This window comes from Gorilla gorilla, chromosome 1 (genome assembly GCF_029281585.2).
Source record: "Gorilla gorilla gorilla isolate KB3781 chromosome 1, NHGRI_mGorGor1-v2.1_pri, whole genome shotgun sequence".
NCBI classification, from domain to species: Eukaryota; Metazoa; Chordata; class Mammalia; order Primates; family Hominidae; genus Gorilla; species Gorilla gorilla.
In genome coordinates this window covers 102,222,140-102,247,255 of record NC_073224.2, presented here as the reverse complement: position 1 = coordinate 102,247,255, position 25,116 = coordinate 102,222,140, and the positions used below count along the sequence as shown (strand labels likewise).

The window sequence follows — 25,116 nt, the reverse complement described above, 5'->3', positions numbered from 1 at the left end:
TGAGGCTCGAAAAATGCTTGAACCCAGGAGGCGGAAGTTGCAGCGAGCCAAGATGGTGCCACTGCAGTCCAGCCTGGGTGACAGTGAGACTCTGACTCAAATAAAAGGAAGGGAAAGAGACAAGGAGGGAGCTCAGCATAGGCAAGAGTTGTAGAGGTGTTGGTCGTTGGGGCTATCGCCTGAGATCCCAGGGTAACCCTGATAGCCTGGTAGTATCAATGCTTCTGAAAGTCAGTTTAGCAATTAATATTCAAAACACGTTAAAACTTTAACCCAGCAATTACACTTGGAAAGAAAAGGTACATGCATAAATTTGCCTAAAAGGGAAAACTGTAGCTGTGAAAAATAGTTATCAAAAATACTTATTGGTATGGAGAGTTGTTTGAGAAATAGTAAATGAAAAAAGATTAGACTGAAGTGAGCTGAAGATTTAAAAAAGAAAGGTGGTTACAAAGCTATGTTACAGTGTGCTCCATTAAAAAAAATATATGCGATTTAGTTATGTACCCAACAGAAATGCATATACAGTCATGTGTCAGTTAATGATGGGATACATTCTGAGAAATGTGTCTCAGTGGTTTTTTTGTTGTGTGAACATCATAGTGTACTTACACAAACCTAGATGGTGTAGCCTACTACACACCTAGCCTATAGGGTCTAGACTATGGCTCCTAGGCTACAAACCTGTACTGCATGTTATACTGTACTGAATACACTCGCTGCATTCCCCGTGCCCACTAGAATTCCTGCAATTACTGTAGGCAGTTGAAACACAATAATATGTATTCATGTATCTATCTAAACACGGGAAAGGTACAGCAAAAATACAGTGTTATAATTTTATGGGGGCCACCTTTATATATTGCAATCTGTTGTTGACTGAGAAGTCATTACATGGTACATGACTGTATTTGTATACCAAAAGTATGAACAAGAGTGTTCACAGCAGTATTATTTTTTAATAGTCCAAATAGGAAACAACCAAAATATCCATCAACAGTGAAATTGATAAATGATAGTGTATTCATACAATGGAATAGTCCACAGCAATGAAGTTGAATGAACTACAACTATATTCAGCAGTGTTCACGATTCTCACTAACATGTTTTTTTAAAAAAACAGACACAGGCCGGGCACGGTAGCTCACACATGTAATCCTAGCACTTTGGAAGGCCGAGGCAGGTGGATCACCTGAGGTCAGGAGTTCAAGACCAGCCTGACCAACATGGTGAAACCCCATCTCTACTAAAAATACAGAAAAATTAGCCGGGTGTGGTGGCACATGCCTGTAATCCCAGCTACTCAGGAGGCTGAGGCAGGAGAATTGCTTGAACCCGGGAGGCGGAGGTTGCAGTGAGCCAAGATCACGCCATTGCACTCCAGCCTGGGCAACAAGAGCAAAACTCCCATCTCAAAAAAAAAAAACAACAAAAAAAAACAGACACACACTGAAGATGATGATTCCATTTTTCCATTTATAAAAAGTTCCACAGGCAAAGTCAATCTATGCTATTAGAAGACAGGACAGTAGTTATTTATTTTACCTTCAGTCATTTTTTTAAAATTGTGGTAAAATACACATAAAATCTGCCACTTCATACTACTGTATAACCACTACTACTGTCTAGTTCCAGGTAAGTAGTCACCACCCCCAATTCCTCCCTCCTCCCAAGGTGTTTTTTTTTTTTTTTTTTTGAGATGGGGTCTCGCTCTGTCGCCCAGGCTAGAGTGTGCAGTGGTGCGATCTTGGCTCACTGCAAGCTCCACCTCCCGGGTTCACGCCATTCTCCTGCCTCGGCCTCCTGAGTAGCTGGAACTACAGGTGCCCGCCACGATGCCCGGCTAATTTTTTTTGTATTTTTAGTAGAGACGGGGTTTCACTGTGTTAGGATGGTCTCGATCTCCTGACCTTGTGATCCGCCCACCTCAGCCTCCCAAAGTGCTGGGATTACAGGTGTGAGCCACCACGCCTGGCCCCAAGGTGTTACTTTTGAAGAAGAGAGAGTAACTGCTGGAAGGGTCATCATGGGGACTTCTGGATATTAGTTATGTGTGTTTCTTTAAAAAAAAAATCGAAATGGCGGCTATATGGCTGTGTTTATGTTGTGAAAATTTAGCTATACACCTGTATATACTTTGCTGTATGAATGTTATATCTGAGTATATATAGATAAATTTGGAGGGGGGGGGGTGTGTGTGAAATATATTATTGCTGACACCGATTTTTTTCCTGGGAGGTAGGAGTATGAATCCATTTTGTACTTACTATGTTTTGCTGACTTGTTTTCCAATTGGTATTCATGATGAATACATGTATTATTTTTGTAATAAAAATTTTAAAATTTAAAACATCTTTTTTTTTTTTTTTTTTTTTGAGATGGCGTCTCATTCTGTTGCCCAGGCTGGGAGTGCAGTGGTGCAATCTCGGCTCACTGCAACCTCTGCCTCCCAGGTTCAAGCAATTCTTCCTGCCTCAGTCTCCTGAGTAGCTGGGATTACAGGCATGCGCCACCACACCAGGCTAATTTTTGTATTTTTCAGTAGAGACCGGGTTTCACCACGTTGGCCAGGCTGGTCTTGAATTCCTGATCTCAGGTGATCTGCCTTGGCCTCCCTAAGTGCCAGGATTACAGGCGCGAGCCACCACACTCAGCCTAAAACACCTTAAATAAAGGACAATAACATTGATTTTAAGCCTTTCCCCCTTGCCACCTTTTTTTTTTTTTTTTTTGAGACAGGGTCTGGCTCTGTTGCCCAGGCTGGAGTTCAGTGACACAGTCTCAGCTCACTGCAACCACCTCCACCTCCAGGGCTCACGATATCCTCCCTCCTCAGCCTCCCAAGTAGCTGGGAGGTGTTGCCCAGGCTGGGAGCACGTGCCACCACACCTGGCTAATATTTTTAAATTTTTTGTAGAAACAGGGTTTCACCATGTTGCCCAGGCTGATCTTGAACTCTTGAGCTCAGTCCATCCACCTCCCAAAGTGCTTGGATTACAGACGTGAGCCACCGCTTTCCACCAATTTTAAGCCTTTCAAGAGAAAACATTCCTTATCATCAGAGGCAATGGGAGTGTCTCACCAAAACTTTGCCCAATTACTCTTTAGCCTCAGGATTGATACTTCTGCATCTGTTCATCACCCTCTGTGGTTCTGGACCTGTCCACTCTTCCTGGCTGCCTTTCTTCTTGGTGGGTATGGAAGGAGTATGTGTGGGAGAGATGAGGAAGGAGGTGTTCCCGCCCTGCTTGGACACTGGGTGGTTGTGCTCAGAAGACTCACTCCTTGCCAGGCTGGAAGTAAACTTGAAGCAAAAGCTGGGGGATTTGAGAAGAGAAGGTAGACTGGCCTGGAAGTTGCATCAGGAGAAGCCAGAGGCTTTAAGCAAGCAAATGACCCCCTAGTTTCTCATCCCATAAACAAGCAACCATTACAGAAAGAGATTTTTGTAAGAGAAGACTTTCACAGCCTTCCTCAATCATTCTGCATCCACAAAAACTCCCTGTATCTCTTAGGAGTTTGGAATACCTTTAAGTCATCCTTGTCTTAATGACTTTCTCACCTTTCAAATCTCAATTTTCATCTTCATCCCTTCTAGGTTCTTAGACACTATTAACCTCTTCTTCCTCTGTGCTTCCATCCATAGCACTTCCTTTATATGTCTGTTAGAACAGCCATCACATTCTATAATAATTTGCTGCCAAACTGTGATCTCCTTAATAGCTGGGACTAAGTCTTTTTGATCACTGCATCTTCAACACATATGGTCCACAACACACATACAGTTTCCTGGCAAACCACATATACCTAACAAATGTTGATCTAAATTGTTGAAGGAAGATCTTCCCACCCTCTATCTTTTCCTTAAGTAGAGGGACTACACACATTCCTTCCCTTTTCCTTAAGGCTTTTCTTCACTCATTTTCTTTGTTACAAGGTTTCTTTAATTCTTAAGAGATTATTGTGCGCTTACACATGTGCATGCCCCGGAACAAGTGGTGCAGATTTACGCCCATTTCCATGTGCATCATGGAGTCTGTAGTCCTTCTACTTCTCCAGTCCTCTTCTAGAACTTTTCTGCTTCTTCCCTTAATTCCACGACCTGGGGACATGGTCAATAAGTTGCTTTTAGCTGGGCTTTTATTTATTTATTTGTTTAGTTTTTGAAATGGGGTCTTGCTTCATTGCCCAGGCTGGAGTGCAGTTGCGCCATCATGCCCCAAACTGCAGCCCCGACCTCCCTGGCTTAAGTGATCCTCCCACCTCAGCCTCTCGAGTAGCTGGGACTATAGGCACACACCATCATGCCCGACTAATTTTTAAACTTTTTGTACACACGTGATCTCATTATGTTGCCCAGGCTGGTTTCAAACGCCTGGGCTCAAGTGATCCTTCTGCCTCAGCCTTTGAAAGTGCTGAGATTACGGGCTTAAGTCACCTCTCCTGGTCCCTAGCTGAGCTTTTAGAGAGAAATTTTCCCTACACATTAAAAAGTGTCAGTCCAGTACTAGCCCTTTTCCTTACCTGTTGAGCCCTTATAATAATATGCCAGGCACTGTGTTGATTCATAATCTAGAGAGGCAGCCACGGCCTCAGGTGGATTCATTTATTCATTGGACATGCTCTGGAAACATATAACAAGGTATATGATCTAGTCCTTGGTCAGGCGCAGCTTCCTTAAGGAATTGACATTCCTGCCAAATGCTCAAAGTTAAGTAGAAGATGATGAGGGGGAACATGGGTTATAAAAGAGCCCAAGAGAACCATGCATTTAAGTCCCTGAAGTGTGGGGGATGATGGGACGGATAAGATGTTCAAGGATCCTGAAGACCTTGCCAATAGTTGGAATGTGGAGCTTGGGGTGGAGTGACCCAGATGAGGTTGAAGTAAGCAGGGACAAAACAGGACAGAGCCTTGCTGTATGCTAAGTCTGCTTTAGTCAGGAATCTTTTGGTTGAAAGTGACAACGAACCCACTGAAGGAAAAAAAGGGGCTAAGAGTTCAGGGTTCTCATCTTTGGTCTCCTTTGTGTTAGCTTCTCTCTTGATCAGGCCTCTGTGAGTGGTCTCTGATCTCCCTAGCCACACAGAAGCCAACAGCTGGAGTCAAGAGAAGTGGGTGAGGAAGGCCGATGAATAGGGGCTACTTGTCTTTCCACTATTACCCTCAAGTCTACCTTCTTTGCAGGCAAGTCTAGACCTCCTCAGGTAGACCCTCAGTGGGAGGGCAGGAAGCTTAGCCTTTTAGACTCCAAAGCCGTTTGCTTTCTTAAAAAAGCAAACCCACAGCCCCCTATCTCTTTAAGGGGCTAAACGCATTTTCTCTGCTGTATCGTCAGCCTACCTGGGGAGCAGGACCATTTGGGTTTGGTAAGAGAAAAAAGGAGGGCGAAAACCCCGGACACTCCTCCTGTCTCCCGACCCTCGTTCTGGCCCTCTGGCCCTCAGTACTAAGCAGGCCCTGACCTACTTGTCTTACTCTTGCTGCTTCTTCCCGCCGGGCCTCTCGCCTCTTCTCCCACCATGCTGCAGGTCCTGCCCCAACTTTAGGACTTCAGAACTCCTCCACCGTGCCGTGGAGGAACAGCCCTTCTTCCACCTCACGCACACCCTACCACGGCAGAACCAATAGAAGACTATCCCACCCGGGGACCCCCCTTTTTTTTCCTGGGACCCAGCGTTTCCGCCTCCGGGGCGCAGACTCCTCCCCCTCACCGTCCCAATTGTATTCCCTGGAAGAGCAGCCGGAAAAGCCTCCGCCTGCTCATACCAGGATAGGCAAGAAGCTGGTTTCTTCTCGCAGACGGCTCCCTGAGGCCCAGGAACCACCGCGGCGGCCGGCACCACCTGGACCCAGCTCCAGGCGGGCGCGGCTTCAGCACCACGGACAGCGCCCCACCCGCGGCCCTCCCTCCGGCGGCGCGCTCCAGCCGGTGTAGGCGAGGCAGCGAGCTATGCCCGCGGCATGGCCCGGCGCTGCGGCCCCGTGGCGCTGCTCCTTGGCTTCGGCCTCCTCCGGCTGTGCTCAGGTAAGGGAAAGACGGGCACTGGCCAGGTTCTCCTACCCCAGCCAACGGCCCAAGACTCGCCGCCCTCTGACTCACCCCTGCTAGGCCGGAAGGTGGAAGAAGGGATTCCCTAGAGGTGGGGGAGTCTGCTGGGGGTTAGGGGAGAGCCCCTGGGACTGCAGAGAGCATCTGGGAGGCTGGACTGGGAAGGAGACATACTCGAAGGAGTAAGTGAAGCAAGAAAGAGATGGAAACCTGGCCAGCGGTGGTAGGGGTGGTGCAGGCACAGAGAGCAAGGAGGCAGGGGATCTCCCCAGGCGTCCTGGGGTGGCAGGAGGGCCGGCTCTGAGGGCGCTAAGATGCCATCTGACTTTTTGTGAAACATTATCTCAAGAAAGGTACCTGGACCAGCACCCCTCCCTGGGCTCCCCATCGTTTCCCATCCCCCACATTGGGCTCCAGATTCTCGTCACCCCTCAGGGGCAGAGAAGGGGAGAAAACGGAACGGACTTTTCAACCCTCCTGTAGGGTGGGACAGGAGGCTTGGAAGGGAAGAAGCTCTGCCAGGCTGAGGACTAGGAAGGAACTCTCTGAGGGGATGGGGAGGGGTGTGTTCGTGCAGAGTTGCAGAGGGGGATGCAGTGTGCCGGGGAGGGGCAGGTACAAAGGGAATGCACAACTGAATGAGCTTTCCACACCTACAGGCCACCTCTGGGGGTGGGCTGCTGTGTGTGTGAAACTTGGGGCTAGATATATGCCTGACCCACAGCTTAGGCAGCCCAGCTATTCCACTCCAACCGAGTGCCTTTAGGGAGAGGGGAGGATGGCGTCGTGACCACAGTCACGTGTCATTACGTGAGGCACATAATGTCATTTGCACATGTAAATGGTGAACGGGAACAGTTATTTGTGTCCCACCACACATACACTTTCTCCTCCTCAATCGGCAGGAGAAAGGATGTGTGTGGTGGGACACAAATAACTGGGACAAATAACTTCACCTTCACCGCCCTGCAAAACCTCCCTTGAGTCATAGGTATTTGCTGGGGAAGCCATGGAAGCAGAAATCTCAAACTGCCCTCTGAGACTTTGGAGGAAGAGCAGGTCTCCATGAATCCTTGCAGAGTGGGTTCTTAGTCTGAGGTCATCTCTGTGGAGCTGTGTAGACTCTTTGGTCAGTGGTCTCAGAGAGGGGCTTTTCTATGAAGATGTTAATCTGGGGCCTCCCTGGGGTTAATCTAAGCATTTTGCAGTATCCTTAGGGATGTAGGGAGATACTGGTTGGGCCTGGATTGTCCCATTTGCCTGGGGAGGGTGGGATGCTGGGTGGGCTCTCCTTGCCTGCTTACTTTCGTCCTGCCTTTCCCCTGCCCAGGGGTGTGGGGTACGGACACAGAGGAGCGGCTGGTGGAGCATCTCCTGGATCCTTCCCGCTACAACAAGCTTATCCGCCCAGCCACCAATGGCTCTGAGCTGGTGACAGTACAGCTTATGGTGTCACTGGCCCAGCTCATCAGTGTGGTGAGTAGGGGTCCCAGGCTCTCTGCCCAGCTGCTGAAATCAGCCCCGCCAAAATGTGTTAATGCTCGTGTGCTTCCTCCCCTGGTGTTTCCAAGGCTTGGGGAGGTGTGAGAGGGACCCTGGGTGGTGGCAGTGACCCCACAGGCTTAGGGGCCTTCTCGGCAGCCTCTCTTCCTCCCTGCAGCATGAGCGGGAGCAGATCATGACCACCAATGTCTGGCTGACCCAGGTAAGCGTAAGTGCTCTCTTCCACCCACACCCCTGGCCTTCTCTCTCCTCCTTTTTCCCCATGTGCTTTTTTCTTTCTTAATCTCTCAAAACAGGCAGAAAGGTATAGAGTTTGGAGTCCTAAACAATTGGATTTGAATCTTGGCACTCACCAGCCTTGTGACTTTAAACATATTAAACTCTCCAAGATTCATTTTCTCATTTGTAAATGTAGATTCTAATACTGTACCTTGGCCTAGCTGTGCAAATTAAATGAGAAAGTACCACATGAGCCATACTTGATGGGCAGAGAAGTCACTGTGGGGAAGAGGCTGGCTTTTAAAAGGTCCCTCAAGCCATATGGGCCCCCTCTAGTTCATTTCCTTAACCTTGAGCCCCGCCCAGGGCACAAGTTGGTACTGCCTCCCTCTCTCATTTGCCAGGAGTGGGAAGATTATCGCCTCACCTGGAAGCCTGAAGAGTTTGACAATATGAAGAAAGTTCGGCTCCCTTCCAAACACATCTGGCTCCCAGATGTGGTCCTGTACAACAAGTAGGTGCAATGGGAAGGTTGGGGGAGACCATTGGAGGGCTCAGGGAGGGAAGGGGTTCTGGGGAAAATAAGAGAAATTACTTATGCTGTGGGAGGGGAGGGACTTATAATAGATATGTAGTCACTACCTAGACAGACAGACCCAGACCAGTGAGGTACAGTGTGGACAGCCAAGGTGACCTGGGCAATGACCAGCCCACTCCTAGCCAGTTAGGACTCCCAGTATGTATTTGATGATGTGGTGGGGATACAAACAAGTATCGACAGCCCCCAGCGCCTCAACTGATTCAGGAACAGGCTTTCCTGGAAGCCTGGGAAGGATCAAAGAACTTTAAGGTCCCAGTTTCTCCTCCAGGTTCTATCCTGTCTCCTGCAATAATCCATCTTATCTCTAAGGTACAAAGCCACCTTCCTCAACTGATGGGACTATGCCCTGTCCCCTTCCATTGCTTGGGGCTCCTCACTCTGGCCTCCTGGCTCCCCTGACTTCTCCACCCTCATGAGGATCAACCAGCTTATACAATATGTGACAAGTAGCAGACGTGTCCCCTTCCTCCACCCACCACCCCCTTCTACCTGCAAGGTGTCACACAGGCCTTCTGACCAGGACACTTCTTCTGGTCACTAACCTTCCCCCCCCTCCCCATATCCCCTTCTTGCTCAATTCCTGCTCCATCTCTCTATACTCCTGGATGGTTACTCTCAGATCTGGGTGTCCCCTCCCCATGTCTCCCTCTGGTTTTGCTCTCCTCCCATGAGGGGCTGGGTTGATGGGTAAGGAGGAAGGAACGCTTAGGCCAGGGCTGACTGTGCCCATCCTTTGGCAGTGCTGACGGCATGTACGAGGTGTCCTTCTATTCCAATGCCGTGGTCTCCTATGATGGCAGCATCTTCTGGCTGCCGCCTGCCATCTACAAGAGCGCATGCAAGATTGAAGTAAAGCACTTCCCATTTGACCAGCAGAACTGCACCATGAAGTTCCGTTCGTGGACCTACGACCGCACAGAGATCGACTTGGTGCTGAAGAGTGAGGTGGCCAGCCTGGACGACTTCACACCTAGTGGTGAGTGGGACATCGTGGCGCTGCCAGGCCGGCGCAACGAGAACCCCGACGACTCTACGTACGTGGACATCACGTATGACTTCATCATTCGCCGCAAGCCGCTCTTCTACACCATCAACCTCATCATCCCCTGTGTGCTCATCACCTCGCTAGCCATCCTTGTCTTCTACCTGCCATCTGACTGTGGTGAGAAGATGACGTTGTGCATCTCAGTGCTGCTGGCGCTCACGGTCTTCCTGCTGCTCATCTCCAAGATCGTGCCTCCCACCTCCCTCGACGTGCCGCTCGTCGGCAAGTACCTCATGTTCACCATGGTGCTTGTCACCTTCTCCATCGTCACCAGCGTGTGCGTGCTCAACGTGCACCACCGCTCGCCCACCACGCACACCATGGCGCCCTGGGTGAAGGTCGTCTTCCTGGAGAAGCTGCCCGCGCTGCTCTTCATGCAGCAGCCACGCCATCATTGCGCCCGTCAGCGCCTGCGCCTGCGGCGACGCCAGCGTGAGCGCGAGGGCGCTGGAGCCCTCTTCTTCCGCGAAGCCCCAGGGGCCGACTCCTGCACGTGCTTCGTCAACCGCGCGTCGGTGCAGGGGTTGGCCGGGGCCTTCGGGGCTGAGCCTGCACCGGTGGCGGGCCCCGGGCGCTCAGGGGAGCCGTGTGGCTGTGGCCTCCGGGAGGCGGTGGACGGCGTGCGCTTCATCGCAGACCACATGCGGAGCGAGGACGATGACCAGAGCGTGAGTGCCGCAGGCTGGGACCCCGGGCGTGAGATATGGGGTCTGCCAGGGCCCGGGTATCTGGAAAGCAGCGGCGTTCTGTAGACATGCAGAGCTAGTAGGAGTGTAGGAGAGGAAAATGCGAGTCAGGCCTGTGTTGCGGGCCTGGGTGCTGGCTAGGGCCCTTCTGGGTTGGCTTCCGGGAGATTGTTTGGCCTAAATTGGAGTCGGTGGAGGATGACCTTGCTGCTTCCTGAGGGCTAGCACCCAGGGCAAAATGCCTGAGCTGGGGCCTCGTTATATGGGCAGGGAGGCCTGAAACACGAGGAGGCCCTTTAGGGTTGGCAGCCAGCCTGTGGCCGTGACCCCGAGAGTCCCCCACCGCTGCTTGCATGCCCACATCCAAGTTGTTAACCTGCAGCTCTTAGCACAAGTGATGAGTCTTTTGTGCACCGCACAGGCAGGAGGGGGCAAAATTGAGGACAGTAGGAGTGGTGTGTATTGCGGGAGGGGTGGCGTTGGTGGCGGGGTTAGAGATTCCAGGAGCCTGCTTGTGGTGGAGAGCATGGAGTCCTAAATCAATATCCCTGCTCTTCTGAGTCCCAGGGGATGGCCTCCTGAAATATTTATGGAGATGGGGGTGGGTGAAGGGGAGGGCTCCTTGGCCCCTTCCCCAGGCTTTCTGCACACCCAGCTTTTGGCTTCTTCTACAGGGTTCCCTGAGAGCTTCTTTGAGACTGAGCCAAGAGTTGGGGGGAGATATGATAGGCTGACATCCCCCCGACCCCGCACTTTGGGTAGGGGCCGGCCCCACCCTGTGGTCAGTCTCTGGCTACCTGGCTGGTTCCAGGCTGAGGCTCAGCTGTTGCCATGGTGACTGGCCAGGTTTCCTCTAGGACAGCTGCCATTCTGGCTGGGGGATGAAGAAGGGCACTGCGGTGTGGGCCTCAGAGATCTGTTTCCCTGGACAGCAGGAGATGGGTTGGAGCTGAAGCTTGGACCAGGGAGCATACACTAGAGGAGATAGGGTGGGAACCTTAGAGCCAGCTGAGGCCAAGTGGGAGATGCTGGGATTCAGGGACTCAGCAGGCTGTGGTTACCGCCTCCACCTCTCCTGCTGCAGTCACGCATGTATTGTGCATTTACCGAGCTAGGTGCTGAGGATGTGGTGACCTACTTGGATGCTTCACAGGCATCTCAAACTCAACATGCTCAAAACTGAGTATTTGGTCTACATCCTAACCACCAACTTGCTCCTCCACTCGTTTTTAGTACATGGCATCACCATTCACTCAATGGCTCAGACTGAAAACCCAGAGGGATCCTTGATCCTGTCCTTTCTCACCTCCCTCTCTGTCCAATTCATCAGAAGTCTTGTCCTGTCACAACCCCAAAGTCATTCTCAGCTTCGTCCGCTTTTCAGCATCTCCATGCTAACACCCTGGTTCTAGGACATCATCAGCTCTTGCCTGGCCTAGGGCAGAAGAGTCTCCTAATAGTCTCCCTGATTCAGCTCCTGTACTCCTGCATCCAAATAGATGTCTCCCTCTCGGCTCATGCCTTTCCCTCCTTGCCCAGGTGACTGGTCACTGGCTTATCTTTTATTTATTTATTTTTTTGATATGTGTTTCGCTTTTATTGCCCAGGCTGGAGTGCAATGGTGCGACCTCGGCTCACTGCAATCTCTGCCTCCCGGGTTCAAGCGATTCTTCTGCCTCAGCCTCCCGAGTAGCTGGGATTATAGGTTCCTACCACCATGCCCAACTAATTTTTTGTATTTTTAGTAGAGACGGGGTTTTACCATGTTGGCCAGGCTGGTCTCAAACCCTTGACCTCAGGTGATCCACCCGCCTCAGTCTCCCAAAGTGCTGGGATTACAGGCATGAGCCACTGCACCCAGCCTGGCTTATCTTGTCTTAAGCAAGCCAAGCTCTTTCGTGGCCTCAGGACCTTTGCACACATGGGTCCCTCTGCCTGGGATGCCCTGTTTTTTTCTTTAAAAAAAATCATTACAATTATTAACTTTCACTCTACTATTTGAGAGTAAATTGTAGACACTGTGACCCTTTATCCCAAATAATTCAGTGTGTCTCTCCTAAGAACAGGGACACTCTCTTGCATAACCCAGGTTCAGTGATCGACTGCTGGAAATTTAGCATTGATATCTGTATCTCATATAAATTCCACATTTAAATTTTCCCAATTGTCCCAGTGATGCCCTTTGTAGCATCACCCCCCACCCTCATCCTAATCCAGGGCCTCAAATTACATTTAGTTGTCATGTCTCTAGTTTCCTTCAATCTGGAACAGTTCCTTAGCTTTGTCTTTCATGGCATAAACGTTTTTAAAGGGCCCAGGCCAGCTGAATGTCCCTCCGTGTGGGTTTGTCTTGATTGTTTAACTTTTTCCTCATGCAGCTGGTTCTCTCTCACTCATCAGACCTCAGCTTAAATCTCACCTCCTCAAAAAGGCATTCCCAGACCACACTCTAAATGATATCTCCTCCTTTTATCTCAATCCTTTATTTGCCAGTGTGGAATTTTTAAATTTGTGCTTATTTTTGCTCCACCTCCCTCAGTAGACTGTAAACCACTGGATGCGTTTCTGTTGCTCATTTGCATCCCCAGTGTGTAGCATGGTGCCAGGTATATAACAGGCACAGTTGCCACGCGAGTGAGTTCTTCAGCTGCTGACTAAAGAAAGATGCTCAGTGGCTGTCTCCCCACCCCCTGAGCTGGCCTGGCTCCAGATAAACACGTGCACAAAGGCCCAGACTCAGGCTGGAGTAGAGCAGCTCTGAGGAGATGCTGGCCGTTTGTGCAAGCCTTGTGACTGGCTCTCAAACCCACAGACAGCATTATCTTTTTGACCGATTTGTTCACATCTGGGACCTGGTCCTCACCCTCTGGGGACGTAGTGTGGTTGGATGGGGCTCAGTGTGTGATCATAAAAGGAGCCAGGCCGGCTGAGGCAGCCACTTACTCACTAAAGCATCAGCCATTTACTCAACACTCTGTGTTCCAGATGTTGAGATGACAAAGATGAATCAGGGTCCTTGTTTAGGAACTTGTAGCTTAGTAAGGGGACAGGCATGCAAATTGAAACAATACAGTACAGTAAATATACTGTGATGGAGACGTGTACACAGTGCAGAGGGAACCCAGAGCAGACAGCAGTTCATGCTGATCTGGGGATCAAGGCAGCCTTCAGAGAAGGTGATGTTTGATTTGGGCTTTGAAGGATATGTAGGAGTGTACCAGGTAGAGAAAGGGAGCTCAGGATTTCCAGACACAAAGGAAACCCAAAGACACAGAGATCTGGGAGGACACACTAGGGTTTGGTAGGGCCATGTTATGGGGTGGGAGGAGGAGATAGGCTCATATTTGTCATGGGTGGTCTTGATTCCAGACTGGGGAGTTTGGATGGGCCCTGAAGGCAGTGGGGCCACTGGAGGCTTTTACTAAGATCAGAGCCATGCTTTAACAAGATCATTCTGGGATCACTGCAGGAGAGGAGTGGGGTGTGTGTCTGTGTGGTGGGACCCGCTTATACTCGTTTGTCTCCCATCCTGCATCATGTGACCTGGGCCTCCTCCGTCTCCTCCATCCAGGTGAGTGAGGACTGGAAGTACGTCGCCATGGTGATCGACCGCCTCTTCCTCTGGATCTTTGTCTTTGTCTGTGTCTTTGGCACCATCGGCATGTTCCTGCAGCCTCTCTTCCAGAACTACACCACCACCACCTTCCTCCACTCAGACCACTCAGCCCCCAGCTCCAAGTGAGGCCCTTCTTCATCTCCATGCTCTTTCACCCTGCCACCCTCTGCTGCACAGTAGTGTTGGGTGGAGGATGGACGAGTGAGCTACCAGGAAGAGGGGCGCTGCCCCCACAGATCCATCCTTTTGCTTCATCTGGAGTCCCTCCTCCCCCACACCTCCATCCACACACAGCAGCTCCAACCTGGAGGCTGGACCAGCTGCTTTGTTTTGGCTGCTCTCCATCTCTTGTACCAGCCCAGGCAATAGTGTTGAGGGGAGCAAGGCTGCTAAGTGGAAGACAGAGATGGCAGAGCCATCCACCCTGAGGAGTGATGGGCAAGGGGCCAGGAAGGGGACAGGATTGTCTGCTGCCTCCAAGTCATGGGAGAAGAGGGGTATAGGACAAGGCGTGGAAGGGCAGGAGCTCAGACCGCACCGGGCTGGCCTGACACAATGGTAGCTCTGAAGGGAGGGGAAGAGAGAGGCCTGGCTGTGACCTGACACCTGCCGCTGCTTGAGTGGACAGCAGCTGGACTGGGTGGGCCCCACAGTAGTCAGCGATTCCTGCCAAGTAGGGTTTAGCCTGGCCCCATGGTCACAGACCCCTGGGGGAGGCTTCCAGCTCAGTCCCACAGCCCCTTGCTTCTAAGGGATCCAGAGACCTGCTCCAGATCCTCTTTCCCCACTGAAGAATTCTGCACCCTCTGGACTTCCCTCTTCTTCCTTCCTTTCTCAGGCTGAAGGTGTGGTGGGCAAGGCTGAGTATTAGGGGAGCTTCTGAGTTCTGAATCTTTGGGTGACCTGCTTGGAGTCGCAGGTCCAAATATTTGAAATCTGTGAGAAGTCCAAGTTCATGGGCTTTTGGAACTGGAAGAACTTTGTACAGCCACGGATTCCAACATAAGCCATGTTGCAGATGAAGAAACTGACCCACACGGCGAGACAAGCACAGGTGGGTCTGACTCTTCCTCCCTGCCCTGAGATCCATCTGTCGAGTGCCCTGTTTTTCCCCACTTTGAACTGACTGGTTACTCTAAGGAAGTGAACTAAGGATGTTAGCTTTAAGCCAACCCAGCCTCTTTGTCCACAGCAGAGCTGAGGTGAACAGCTGGAACCCTGCTACATCCGTGCTGCTCCAGTCTGTTCTGCTCATGGCTCCATCCTTCTGGCTGTCACTCTTCCTCTTCCCCTTCCCAACCAAACCTGAGCAGCTTTGAAGCAGAACTTGGGAAGGACAGGGCTGCTGCTGCCAGCGACACCTCAGAAAGCATAGCCTCGGCTTCCTGCCCCATGTGTCCCTGGAAGCTGTACCCTGACTCTGCTTCCAGAGGCCAGCTGGAGGCCACCTGGCTGGGTAGCCCAGGGAACAGACCTTTTAAGGGATCTCCTGCTTGCTTGTGGTCCCAGCCTGGGCTCAATGCTGGGCCAGCAGCTGGTGGGTTACAGAGGGGTCAGCCTGCCAAGTGCACCTGAGGGACCTGACCTGACACAAGCCATTTTGTCCCTAGAGCCCAGCTGGGACTCCTGCTTCTCTAGGCAGGGCAGAGGGAGGAGACACAGCACAGGCATAGAGCATGGGACAGGGACCCCTGAGTCTGGATTCAAGTCCTGGCCCTGCTAGTAACTCATGTGAGCCAGCTTGAGCAAGTCCCTTCATCTTGCTAGAGCTCATCTTCCTTGACTATAAAACGTAGGTGGCAATGCCCTCTTCCTGAGGTTGCTGTGAGGATAAGGCAGTGCTTGTGAAAAAGTCTAGCGCTGTACCTGGCACAGAGTAGATGCTTCATGAATGTTGAGTCTGACAGGCAACTGGAGCTGGTGAGAATGGGGTCCCCTGACTGTCATGCCAGCCTCCCTCCCAGGCCCACTCTTCCCCCCTCTTCCCTGAGGAAACCAAGTCTCCCTTATCAGGAAGAGCTGGGGGAGCTGGGAGGAACATTACAGGAACACCAGAGGGAGTCTAGCGGGTGGGCAGGCTTCTCTCTGCAGCCCCCTCAGCAGTTTCATTCCATTTCTGGGCTGAACCCTTGCCCTGGCCCTGCCTCCCTTCTGGGTCAGCACCTCCTGACACAGGTGTGTGCTCAGGGACCCCAGGATCTAGTCCTGTACTGGCTGTGGAAGCACATCACTGGGACAGGAAGCCAGTGGCTGCAGTAGACAGGCCTCAGCGCATCTCCTCGTCTGTCAGGATGGGCTCACGGACACCTTTTCTTGGTAGCAGGGAGTGTCTCTGTACTATGGAAACTTTCCCTCTTCTAGAGCAGATTGGGAGTTGCCTGTATTATGCCTGAACCCTCCTTGAACTCATGGTCCTGGGGAAGGCGTCTTGGAACCACAAACAGCAATAGGAAAGGAGCCTCCCTCTGAAGGGTAGGATGCCGGCCTGAGGCCCTCCCTCTTGGCTCTCCCAGGGCCTGGGCTACCCCGAGGCCCCAGCAGCTGCTGCTGTGGCTGTACTTGCTTTTAATATTTCCCATGGCTGTTGTCCAAGTTAAGTCACCAAATGGTGCTAGAGGGGATGGCAGAGAGCAGCTTGTCCAGCTTCTCTCCATGACCCGGTTAACACACGAGGCAACAAGCCTAGAGGTTGTCTGCTGTTTGACCTCTTTTAAGAACCGGCTGTGCTGCATCTACAAAATGAAGATGACAGAGCTAGCCGAGGTCTTCAGCAAGGAAGAAAGGGGTCAGTGTATATGAAAGGGTTACCTGGGCAGTGTCATTCCCTCCATCTCTGTATGCAGCCCTTTGGGGACCATCACAATAAGGAAGAGGTGAGGGCAGAGGTGGAGGCTCCACTGCCCAGGCAAGGTGTTACCATGTGGTGGGAGAGTGTGAACCCTCAAGTGCACTGGGAAGCTCTGGGGAACCACAGTCTCTTCCACCCTTGGGTCGTGTGTCGTCCTCTTCTCTTGATGTCAGGGAAGCCCCTATGCCTCCTTCCCGTGGTGGGGCTATCTCTGCAGAGAATCGGGTGCCCGGCTTAATGCTGGGCAAGGACTAGAGGAAGCTCCAGATCTGGAGGCGGCAGAAATACTGGATGGAAACCTGGAGCAAGGGTTTGGGAGGGGAAGTGAGGAAACAGGTTGAGACTATCTCCATCAGAGATGGCAAGGCCACAGGTGATCTGAGAACTATTTTTGTCTGAAAAGAAGGCATGCACAGGCTCTCTGCTTTTGACAGGTGGCGTTGCGGTGGAAGGCAGCTTCCTAGCGGGGAGATAGAAATACTAGAACAGCTGGTACCAAGTTATTGAAAATTTAAAAGCAAACAAGACACAGCAGCCCCCAGGTGGTGTGTTCTGCTGAGGAAGGCTACGGCAGAGGAAGGGCAAGACCGTTTCCCCCAATGGTCTTGAAACCGGAAGAGGAAACAGGGAGGGCTCTTTGGATGGTTTGGGGGCCCGGGGCTGTTTGTATCCCAGTATTAGCTCCTGTTACTAAGGGTTTGCTCTGCGCCAGGTCCTCAGCATGCGTTGTCTTTATTCCGCGTGACAATCCTATGGGAAGGGGCCTCCACCTACATAACAGAAATGCGGCTCAGAAAGACCAAGTGACAGCTAGTGAGTAGTGCTGGGCCTGAACCCCAAAGTCCACACTCTTGCTGTAGCCGCTGAGGCAGGCAGAAGAGCTCCTTGGGAGGAAGGTAAGGGGCATTCAAGGCCTTCTCTGAATCACTCCCCAAGCCAGAGTAGACCTGGTTCCAGTTGTCCCCCTCTGTTTCCGGGCAGAGTCAGGCAGGTGTCATACCATCCCTCCCCACCCAACCAGTGCTGGCCAGACTCCCATTCACCGACCTTGACTAGACAGCTAACAGCCACCTTTTAGTATTCATCCCAACAGGTCCAGGCGGTCAGTGTGATAGCCACGCAGTTCCTAAGGGACTGTAGGTCTAGGAATCATTAGGACACTCACTCAGCCACCCTCGATGCCCCCATCTTCCCCACACTGCCCTTGGCCTCCCCCCTCTGCACTCCTGGAGTATTTGCACTGGTCTAGCCTACTCCAGGTCAGACTCATTAGGAACTCAAGATTCTCGTAAAGAAAGTTGTTTCCAAAGTTGTCTTGTCACTCTATTTGGGGGTTGGGAGAGAGCCCGCGGGGGCCAGCGTTGGCGAATACAGGAAAAAGGGAGAATGCTGGAGAAACTGGACTCGTGAGAGCTTAAAGACATCACAAGAATCCAAAGAAAAAGTGAGTGGTGACAGTCTGCCAAATCACTGTGATTTGCTGCTTTACAAATCCACTCAGATGGAAAAGAAATGGCCAAATGACTGGGCCTGGAGTAGGCAGAGTCCAGAAAAGGCCCCCGGGAGTCCTTTGTAAAGGGCTGGGCGGAGGTGAGGACCACTCTCCTGAGGCGGGGATGGCGGGGGTTTCCTCTCAGTCCCCGTGCTCTGGGAAGTCAAGGCTGCAGTTTGCATAAGGCCAGACCTGCAGATCTGGGCCTACATCCTGGAAACAGTATTAAATTGTGAGCCCCCTAAATGAAATGCAAGGTAGACAGCAACTGAAATGAGCTGAAGAAAATCCCTCTTGCGCTCCCTCAGGGCAGCCCTACTTCCCAGCCCACTCAGGGAGCGTCGTGGGAGGACAATGTTGTTCCCTCTGGACACAAAGTGGCTGGGCACTTGCCTCAGGCTATGAGGAAACTGTCCACTTTTTAAAAGACCTGGCACTACATTTCTGTCCATGTGGAACCGGAGCTGTCTGAGAACAGAGAGGACAGAGGCACTCAAGGTTCCTGGTACATCACAGCAGGCAGAGACAACAGCCTTCATTGTCTGTCTTTCCACTTAAAACTGTTGGCCAGGTGCAGTGGCTCACGCCTGTAATCCCAGCACTTTGGGAGGCTGAGGCAGGTGGATCACCTGAGGTCAGGAGTTTGAGACCGGGCTGGCCAACATGGTATACAAAACATTAGCTGGCCGTGGTGGCGGCGCATGCCTGTAATCCCAGCTACTCGGGAGGCTGAAGCAGAATCGCGTGAACCCGGGAGGCAGAGGTTGCAGTGAGCCAAGATCGTGCCATTGCCCTCCACCTTGGGCAACAAAAGCGAAACTTCGTCTCAAACAAAACAAAACAAAAAACCAACTGTTCAGCTTACCCAGCAATGTAGCTCAGTAGATGATGAATGACACCTGTGGTGTTGTGGTGTTCTGGTCCTCAAGAAATATGCCCACAAACAACATGTCACTGGCCCTTCTAGCCTCAGTTGTACCTTCTGTGTAATGGATGAGGCAGGTTTAATTGGAACTTAGCCTCACTGTTAGGTACTTTAGATCCTCTGGTATGATATTATTAAAGGGTCCAGGATGAGTCTTCTAGAAATTCTGATGTAAATTACAATGTGAAAAAAGGTACATTCTCTCTGAAATTCAAGATGGAGAGATAATTTGGATGTCATCTATGATGTAAAAAGAAAATGGTGTGTCTCCTAAAACTACAACCAAGCCTGTCCTGGTCCTGGCTGCAACTTTACTCCAAATATGCACATTCCTGGAAGTCAAACAGCTGGTAGTAGTGGGGTTTGGAGGAGGTAGAAAACACCCCTGAAGGAGAGCTGGAATTATGTACGTAATAGGTGATCCTCTCTCAAGGGATGTTTTCCTACTCTGGGCCTTGAAATCTTTCGTCTCAAGTCCCGTGGGACAAGATATTTAATAGTGGGCTCTGGCCGGGAGCGGTGGCTCACGCCTGTAATCCCAGCACTTTGGGAGGCCGAGGTGGACCTCACGAGGTCAGGAGATCGAGACCATCCTGGCTAACACGGTGAAACCCCGTCTCTACTAAAAATACAAAAAAATTAGCCAGGCGTGGTGACAGGCGCCTGTAGTCCCACCTACTCGGGAGGCTGAGGCAGGAGAATGGTGTGAACCCGGGAGGCGGAGCTTGCAGTGAGCCGAGATCGTGCCACTGCACTCTAGCCTGAGAGACAGAGTGATACTCCATCTCTAAATCAATCAATCAATCAATCAATCAATCAATAGTGGGCTCTGCTGGGGAAGGGCCCTGCTGGGTACGTAATCAAAAGGTGCCTGATGAACCCCACCCCACCCAGACGCAAATTTACCCACAAAGGGAGGTTCTTTGAAATGGCTCCTTTCCAAAGGCTGAGGGATAGCCCTGTCCCCCACAGGTTCATGTCAGATGCCACTGGTGCTGTTATCAGAAACCCCAGGGCCACAGGTCCCTTTGTTCCCATTTTCACCTCCCCCAAGAAACCAGGACTTAAAACTTTCTAAGAATTCAGATTCTTGTTTTTTTTAATTTATGAGGAATGTATATTGTTAAGTCACTGTTATCAAGGGACACATAAAAGCAGAATCATAAAACTGGACTGCAGCCATCATCACAGTACCCGAGTCTATGCTTGGGGGTCTTCCTCACTCTGCTCTTGGAGTCACAACCAAGACTCCAAAAAACCAACGAAGTCCCTTCAATGTGAGTAAAAGAAACAGCTTCAAGCACTGACAATTTTTACAAGTGATTATTCAAGGAATGCACAGTAGCCACAGTTCAGACAAATCAACTATAAAAATCATTAAAAAGAAGAGTAGGGAGGGTCACTGCTTATTAAAAACAAAAGACTGGACAAAGAAAGTGAAGATAACAGTGGGCAGAAGCTCTGCCTCCTCTGTCCTGTGTGACTCAGAGGGGCATGGGGGCATGGGGCGCGGGGGTGTGCAATCTGACACGGCTCATTTCCAGCAGATGCGTGGAATTCAGGGATGCCTCGCTCTCTTCCTACAACAGAAACTGAATACTACAGGCTTGCTAGATAAGATCTTGGGGGTGAGTGGGGGTTCTGATCTTGTGAGAGCCTGCGTTCCCAGTTAAAGAAGAGGCAGCTGGCCAGAGTTCTGCTGGAGAATCTAATGCCCAAGATGGACCAGAGAGGCCAAACAACCTGAGGACTCAGCAGGTGACAACCCTGTAGCCTGAAGAGGAGAGGGGCTGTGCTGCCTTCTGATGCTGAGAACCACAGACCCCTCTGCCCTGGATGTGGGTGCCAAGACTGATTTACTGTGCCCCCAGCAGACCCAGAGCCAGGGAGCAGGCCTCTTCCACCCCAGGAGACAGGCGCCACTTCCCTACCGGTTCCTTGGGATGCTTTGGTGTTCTGCAAAGGCATCCTTAGTCTATTTTTAGAACTTGCATTTTCTTATTTTGGTCAATTTTTGGTCAAAAGTACACAGAGTATAGAATAAAAGCAAAGATGTGAATGTCCCTACCAGACAGAGGATGACCTAGTCAGCAGTTTGGAGGGAAATCATCTGAGGGTGCTGGCTCAGCACGTTCCCAGATGAAGGTCTGTCATCTAAAGGAGAGAGGCAGGCTCAGCTCCTGAAGGTCGCAGAGCCTCAGTAGTCCTCCTGAGTGTGTCTAGCTGACTGTTATCGAGGGACACGTAAAAGCAGAATCACAAAACTGGACTGCAGCCATCACCACGGCACCAAGTCTATGCTTGGGCTCTTCCCTGCTCTGCTCTTGGAGTCATGACCAACACTCTAAAAGCCAACAAAGTCCCTTCAACATGAGTAAAGGAAACAGTTTCAAGCATTGACAGTTTTTACGAGTGACTATTCAAAGAATGCACAGGAGCCAGAGAGCCAGACTCCACAGAGAGGCCAAAGGCTCTGAACACACGAGTTCATGGAGGTATAGACAAAGGATTCCACCTCACGGAGTTTGAAGACAACCTGCCCTTTCACCCACAACTACTGCTTTCTATGTCAACCCTATAAAGATCAGGTCTGCGCCCTGCCCACGAGCCTACTTCTGAAGCCATCTGGAAAAATGAAAGCACTTGGATAAATGGAAAAGTATGCCTGAATTTTAAATCTGCTCAATTATAGGTTATCTGTAGCAGTTAAGAATCAACATCTATGGCATTCTTTAAAACACTCCTGATTTACACGTGACTTAGTCAACTTCCCTTGGTGTCACTGTCATGAGAGATATTACACCGGGTGGAACAGTGACGTAAGCCAACAGGATTTTTTGCCCTTATTCTTGCTAAGTCATGATTATCTGAGCAGAGATGATTTTATACCCTCTAGGATTTGTCCTGGATTTTCTCCTACCAGTTGGCTAGGGTGTACGCCCAGCATTGGCGGGGAAAATTCCCAGGAATGCTTTAGGAGAAGAGGCAGCTGGAAGCTTGGCAATATTCCAAGGTATGCCCGTGCTCCCTGGGAAGTGGTCTGTGTCATCCTGCCGGGTGAAACCTCTGCTATTGCTTGAGCAACTCCCTTAACCCAGTCTGGCTGGTTCTAGACTTCCCAGCTGCCGGGAAAAGGGATACACTTCCAGGGAAGCAGCTTTCCTTGCCTTCCCCGCCCTGCAGCTGGCTAAAGTGCAGGATGGGAGGATGGCTGGGCATTATCTGCAGGCTCCAATCACACTTCCGTGGCACTGGGAACTGCAGTTTTCAACTCCTACCCTTACAAATGTTTCACCAAATCCTTTAAGTTCACCTCTTTGCCCTCTGAGGGGGAAAAGGGGACATTCTGATCACAAGGAAAGAATCTCAGAAGGGAAAGAGGGGAAGTAGAGGGGTATGCGTAATCCACAAATGAAATTATCAGTCCCTGACATGATCCAGAGTTGACTGAAACCTAATCAAGACCGCAAGAGGTCAGTGTAGCAAACACAAAGGGAAAGGAAATGGAAACAAATCAAAACAAAACTTTTAAGAGGAAATGGACCGCAGGTGCTCAGTGACTATGTATGCTTTGGGTAGAAAGAAAAGATAACTTCTTAGGTTTCTGCCTCTTCACTTGGGGGAAAAAAGGGGGGCCTGGCCAGACCTTGCCTAGCAATCCCAAAGAAAGCAGGATAAATGGGAACCCAAAGTTTTCAGTATCATCAATTATGGCTTAAAAAGAAAAAAAAGGAGAAAAGAAAATCCCCTGACCATGTGATGAGGAATGCTACGACCTACCTCTCTCACACCCTAGTATGACACACCCTAATCCATCTGTCACTGGAGCATACTATACTGGGCAGAGATAAAAGTTCTTTTCCTCCTGGGGTTTGCTAATCCAGTTCCCATAGCCCATATCCTTCAGGCCTTTTTTGAAGTAGTTCTTGGCCGTCTCATAGTCACGGGCAGCTTTCTTGGCCTCACCATAGGAGAGTCTCAGTAGATCCCTGCGGTAACGGAAGGAGCAGAGCTTCTTAAATAGAAGAAAAATGTTCTTTTTGGAGACCCGGGACAATTCATTCCGTGGCCTAGAGAAACAAAAGCACTCATTATTCACCTGGGACCTGTAAGATAAGGAGCTCACAGTGGAGACACCGTGGGAGGGGAGGCGGCTCTCAAGCCCTGAGACTGCAGAGGTATGATGCACCCTTGCAAGTCAGGGCAGAGGCTTGGTCCTCACTGCGCTCTCCTGTCTCCTTACCCATCCACAGTGCCTCTGGTACCGTCCAGGATCTCCAGGTCATAGCCATCAGCCAGACACCAGTTGACGCTTGTCTCCTTAGTCTTCCCGGATTGCCTTTTGGAATCATATACGCTGACTCTGCCAACCTAGGAATCCCAGAAGCAACGGGAGAAAGATGGAAACCTTTCAGGAATAAGATTCTGAAGCAGGGACTCAAGACTCATAGAAGAGAGGAAGTGTGGGGTCATGATCTTTCCCCTGTATTTAGGGTTCTGTTTGGCTAAGACTGAGCACACTCTAGACATACTAACTCCACCTCGATTCAGGTTAATTCTAGACTAAGGGAAGAAAAGCCCTTGGCATCCAAAAGGAAGAAAGTTTAAGTTCTTGGGACACCAACCAATGTTGGTGGTGGGCCACTGTGGGCAATGTTCCCTTGTGGGCTACCACTGTGGGCAATGTTCCCCTTGCCCACAGTGTACATTTTTCCTCTGTTTACATGACTGCTTGAAAAGGAGGAAAATGTCAGGGAAAATAGAAGGGGGTTATAGCACCTTGGGGTGGTTGACAATAAAGGGATGTCGTAGTCCATCCTCAAATGCACTCCCATCTCTTGTCACACGACAGCAAATAGCACGGGTCAGATGCCCTTGGCTGAAAAGGTAACCTGAGTACAAAAAAGAGAAACATATATACCTGTGTTTGCACCAAATGCTGTTAAGAGGCAGAGGCATGTGGGGATTTTGGAGGTATAAGATATGGTTGTCAAGAAAAAGAAACAGCTGCCTTGTTAGGAAGCACCTTCTGACTGGGGCTACCAGGATCTTCCTACCACAGCAGACTGGACACTCAATCAATTACTGAGGAGTGAATCATGCTCACTTTGATAAGGGAGACAAAACACCTGGCAATAAAGCATGCAGTTTGGGATTTGGGCACAAGAAGGACAGACCAGTTCCAGATCCCAAGGCAGGCCCCTTACCCAATGTGACAGATTTGAGATAAATGGGCTGCAGGAAGTGGGTCAACAGTGCCCCTTGCAGGCCCAGCACGTTCCAGCGTAGGATTTTGTCACTACAGGACATGGTACGGAGTCTCTCCCCGAGCCGAATGCCATCCCACGTAGGCACAATGTCACTGGATTCCACAGGGATTGTGCCTTCTCCTGTGTGAGAGACTTGGGTCAGACCCACAGGCGCCAATAGAGCAAACCACTCCCTGGCGTGGTTTTTATCCTCCTTAAGCTTGGGCCACAGGCTACATTCATTCATTCTTCACATTCATCACAGCCCCTGCTATGCGCCAGGCACTATGCTTGGTGCTGGGAAAGAACGGTGAGCAAAACCAAGTAAGATCTTTGTCCTCCTAAAACATCTATGGTGGTGAGGAGATTGAAAGGGAAGAGAATAGACACTAAACCAGTAGCCAGTACATACGGAAGAATTCCAGATGCTGACAGTGCTCTGAAGGCTCTGAGGCAGCTATGACAGAGGACCACAGGGGACACCTCCTGGGACAGCAGCAGCAGGGGAGCCCAGACATGGAGGAGGACAGCTGGAGTAAGTGTTTCAGGCACACAGGACAAAAGCAAAGGCCCCAAGGCAGCCAGCGGATTGGCTGTTCAGGGGCCTGACAGAGAGCCAGTGTGGACAGAGCATATGCGAGGGATGGGGAAAGTGGCATGAGAGGAGGCCGGGTGATCACAGCAGGTTTTGCTTGTATATGCAGTGCAGTGGGAAACCACTATCGGGTTTAAAAAAAAACAAAAAAAAAAATGCTTTACTGAGATATAGTTCATATGCCATACAGTTCACCCATTTAAAGCATACAATTCAGTCATTTTTAGTATATTCACAGAGTTCTGCAACTGTCACCACAGTCAATTTTAGAACATTTCATCGCTC

At 50.6% G+C, this 25,116-nt stretch overlaps 2 protein-coding genes across 10 annotated transcripts in view; one reads left to right on the top strand and one right to left on the bottom strand.

Annotated features, from left to right (window-relative positions):
* The first annotated feature begins 5,678 nt into the window (after positions 1-5,678).
* Positions 5,679-19,016, top strand: CHRNB2 (cholinergic receptor nicotinic beta 2 subunit). 4 transcript variants are annotated; one of them, XR_008671132.2, is made up of 8 exons: positions 5,679-6,028; positions 7,383-7,528; positions 7,713-7,757; positions 8,179-8,288; positions 9,116-10,088; positions 13,678-13,844; positions 14,561-14,776; positions 14,918-19,016. XR_008671132.2 is itself a non-coding variant. In XM_055360627.2 (7 exons), exons 1-7 carry the CDS (start codon positions 5,965-5,967, stop codon positions 14,610-14,612), a joined length of 1,557 nt encoding a protein of 518 aa, XP_055216602.1. In that variant the 5' UTR covers positions 5,679-5,964; the 3' UTR covers positions 14,613-19,016. The 4 variants fall into 4 exon arrangements, 2 of the variants coding, with proteins under 2 accessions (XP_055216602.1, XP_004026880.1); XM_055360627.2 differs by having other exon boundaries at positions 14,561-19,016; XR_002005172.4 differs by having other exon boundaries at positions 5,681-6,028; positions 13,678-14,776.
* Positions 19,017-20,291: 1,275 nt separating this feature from the next.
* Positions 20,292-25,116, bottom strand: part of ADAR (adenosine deaminase RNA specific) — a 47,092-nt gene continuing 42,267 nt past the window's right edge. For all 6 annotated transcript variants that reach the window (XM_055360613.2, XM_055360621.2, XM_055360603.2 and 3 more), the window contains exons 12-15: positions 24,195-24,377; positions 23,767-23,879; positions 23,231-23,358; positions 20,292-23,057 (exon numbers count right to left, since the gene is read on the bottom strand). In XM_055360613.2, coding sequence (XP_055216588.1) covers positions 22,820-23,057; positions 23,231-23,358; positions 23,767-23,879; positions 24,195-24,377 — 662 coding nt within the window. In that variant the 3' untranslated portion in view covers positions 20,292-22,819. The remainder of the gene's footprint in view (positions 23,058-23,230; positions 23,359-23,766; positions 23,880-24,194; positions 24,378-25,116) is intronic.

What these genes read in the sequence shown, in the direction of transcription:
- CHRNB2 (XM_055360627.2), top strand. Translation starts at nt 5,965, where the DNA reads ATGGCCCGGCGCTGCGGCCCCGTGGCGCTGCTCCTTGGCTTCGGCCTC. An exon ending in CCAATGTCTGGCTGACCCAG is followed by an intron (nt 7,758 to 8,178) that starts GTAAGCGTAAGT and finishes CTCATTTGCCAG; the next exon opens with GAGTGGGAAGATTATCGCCT. An exon ending in GCGAGGACGATGACCAGAGC is followed by an intron (nt 10,089 to 13,677) that starts GTGAGTGCCGCA and finishes TCCTCCATCCAG; the next exon opens with GTGAGTGAGGACTGGAAGTA.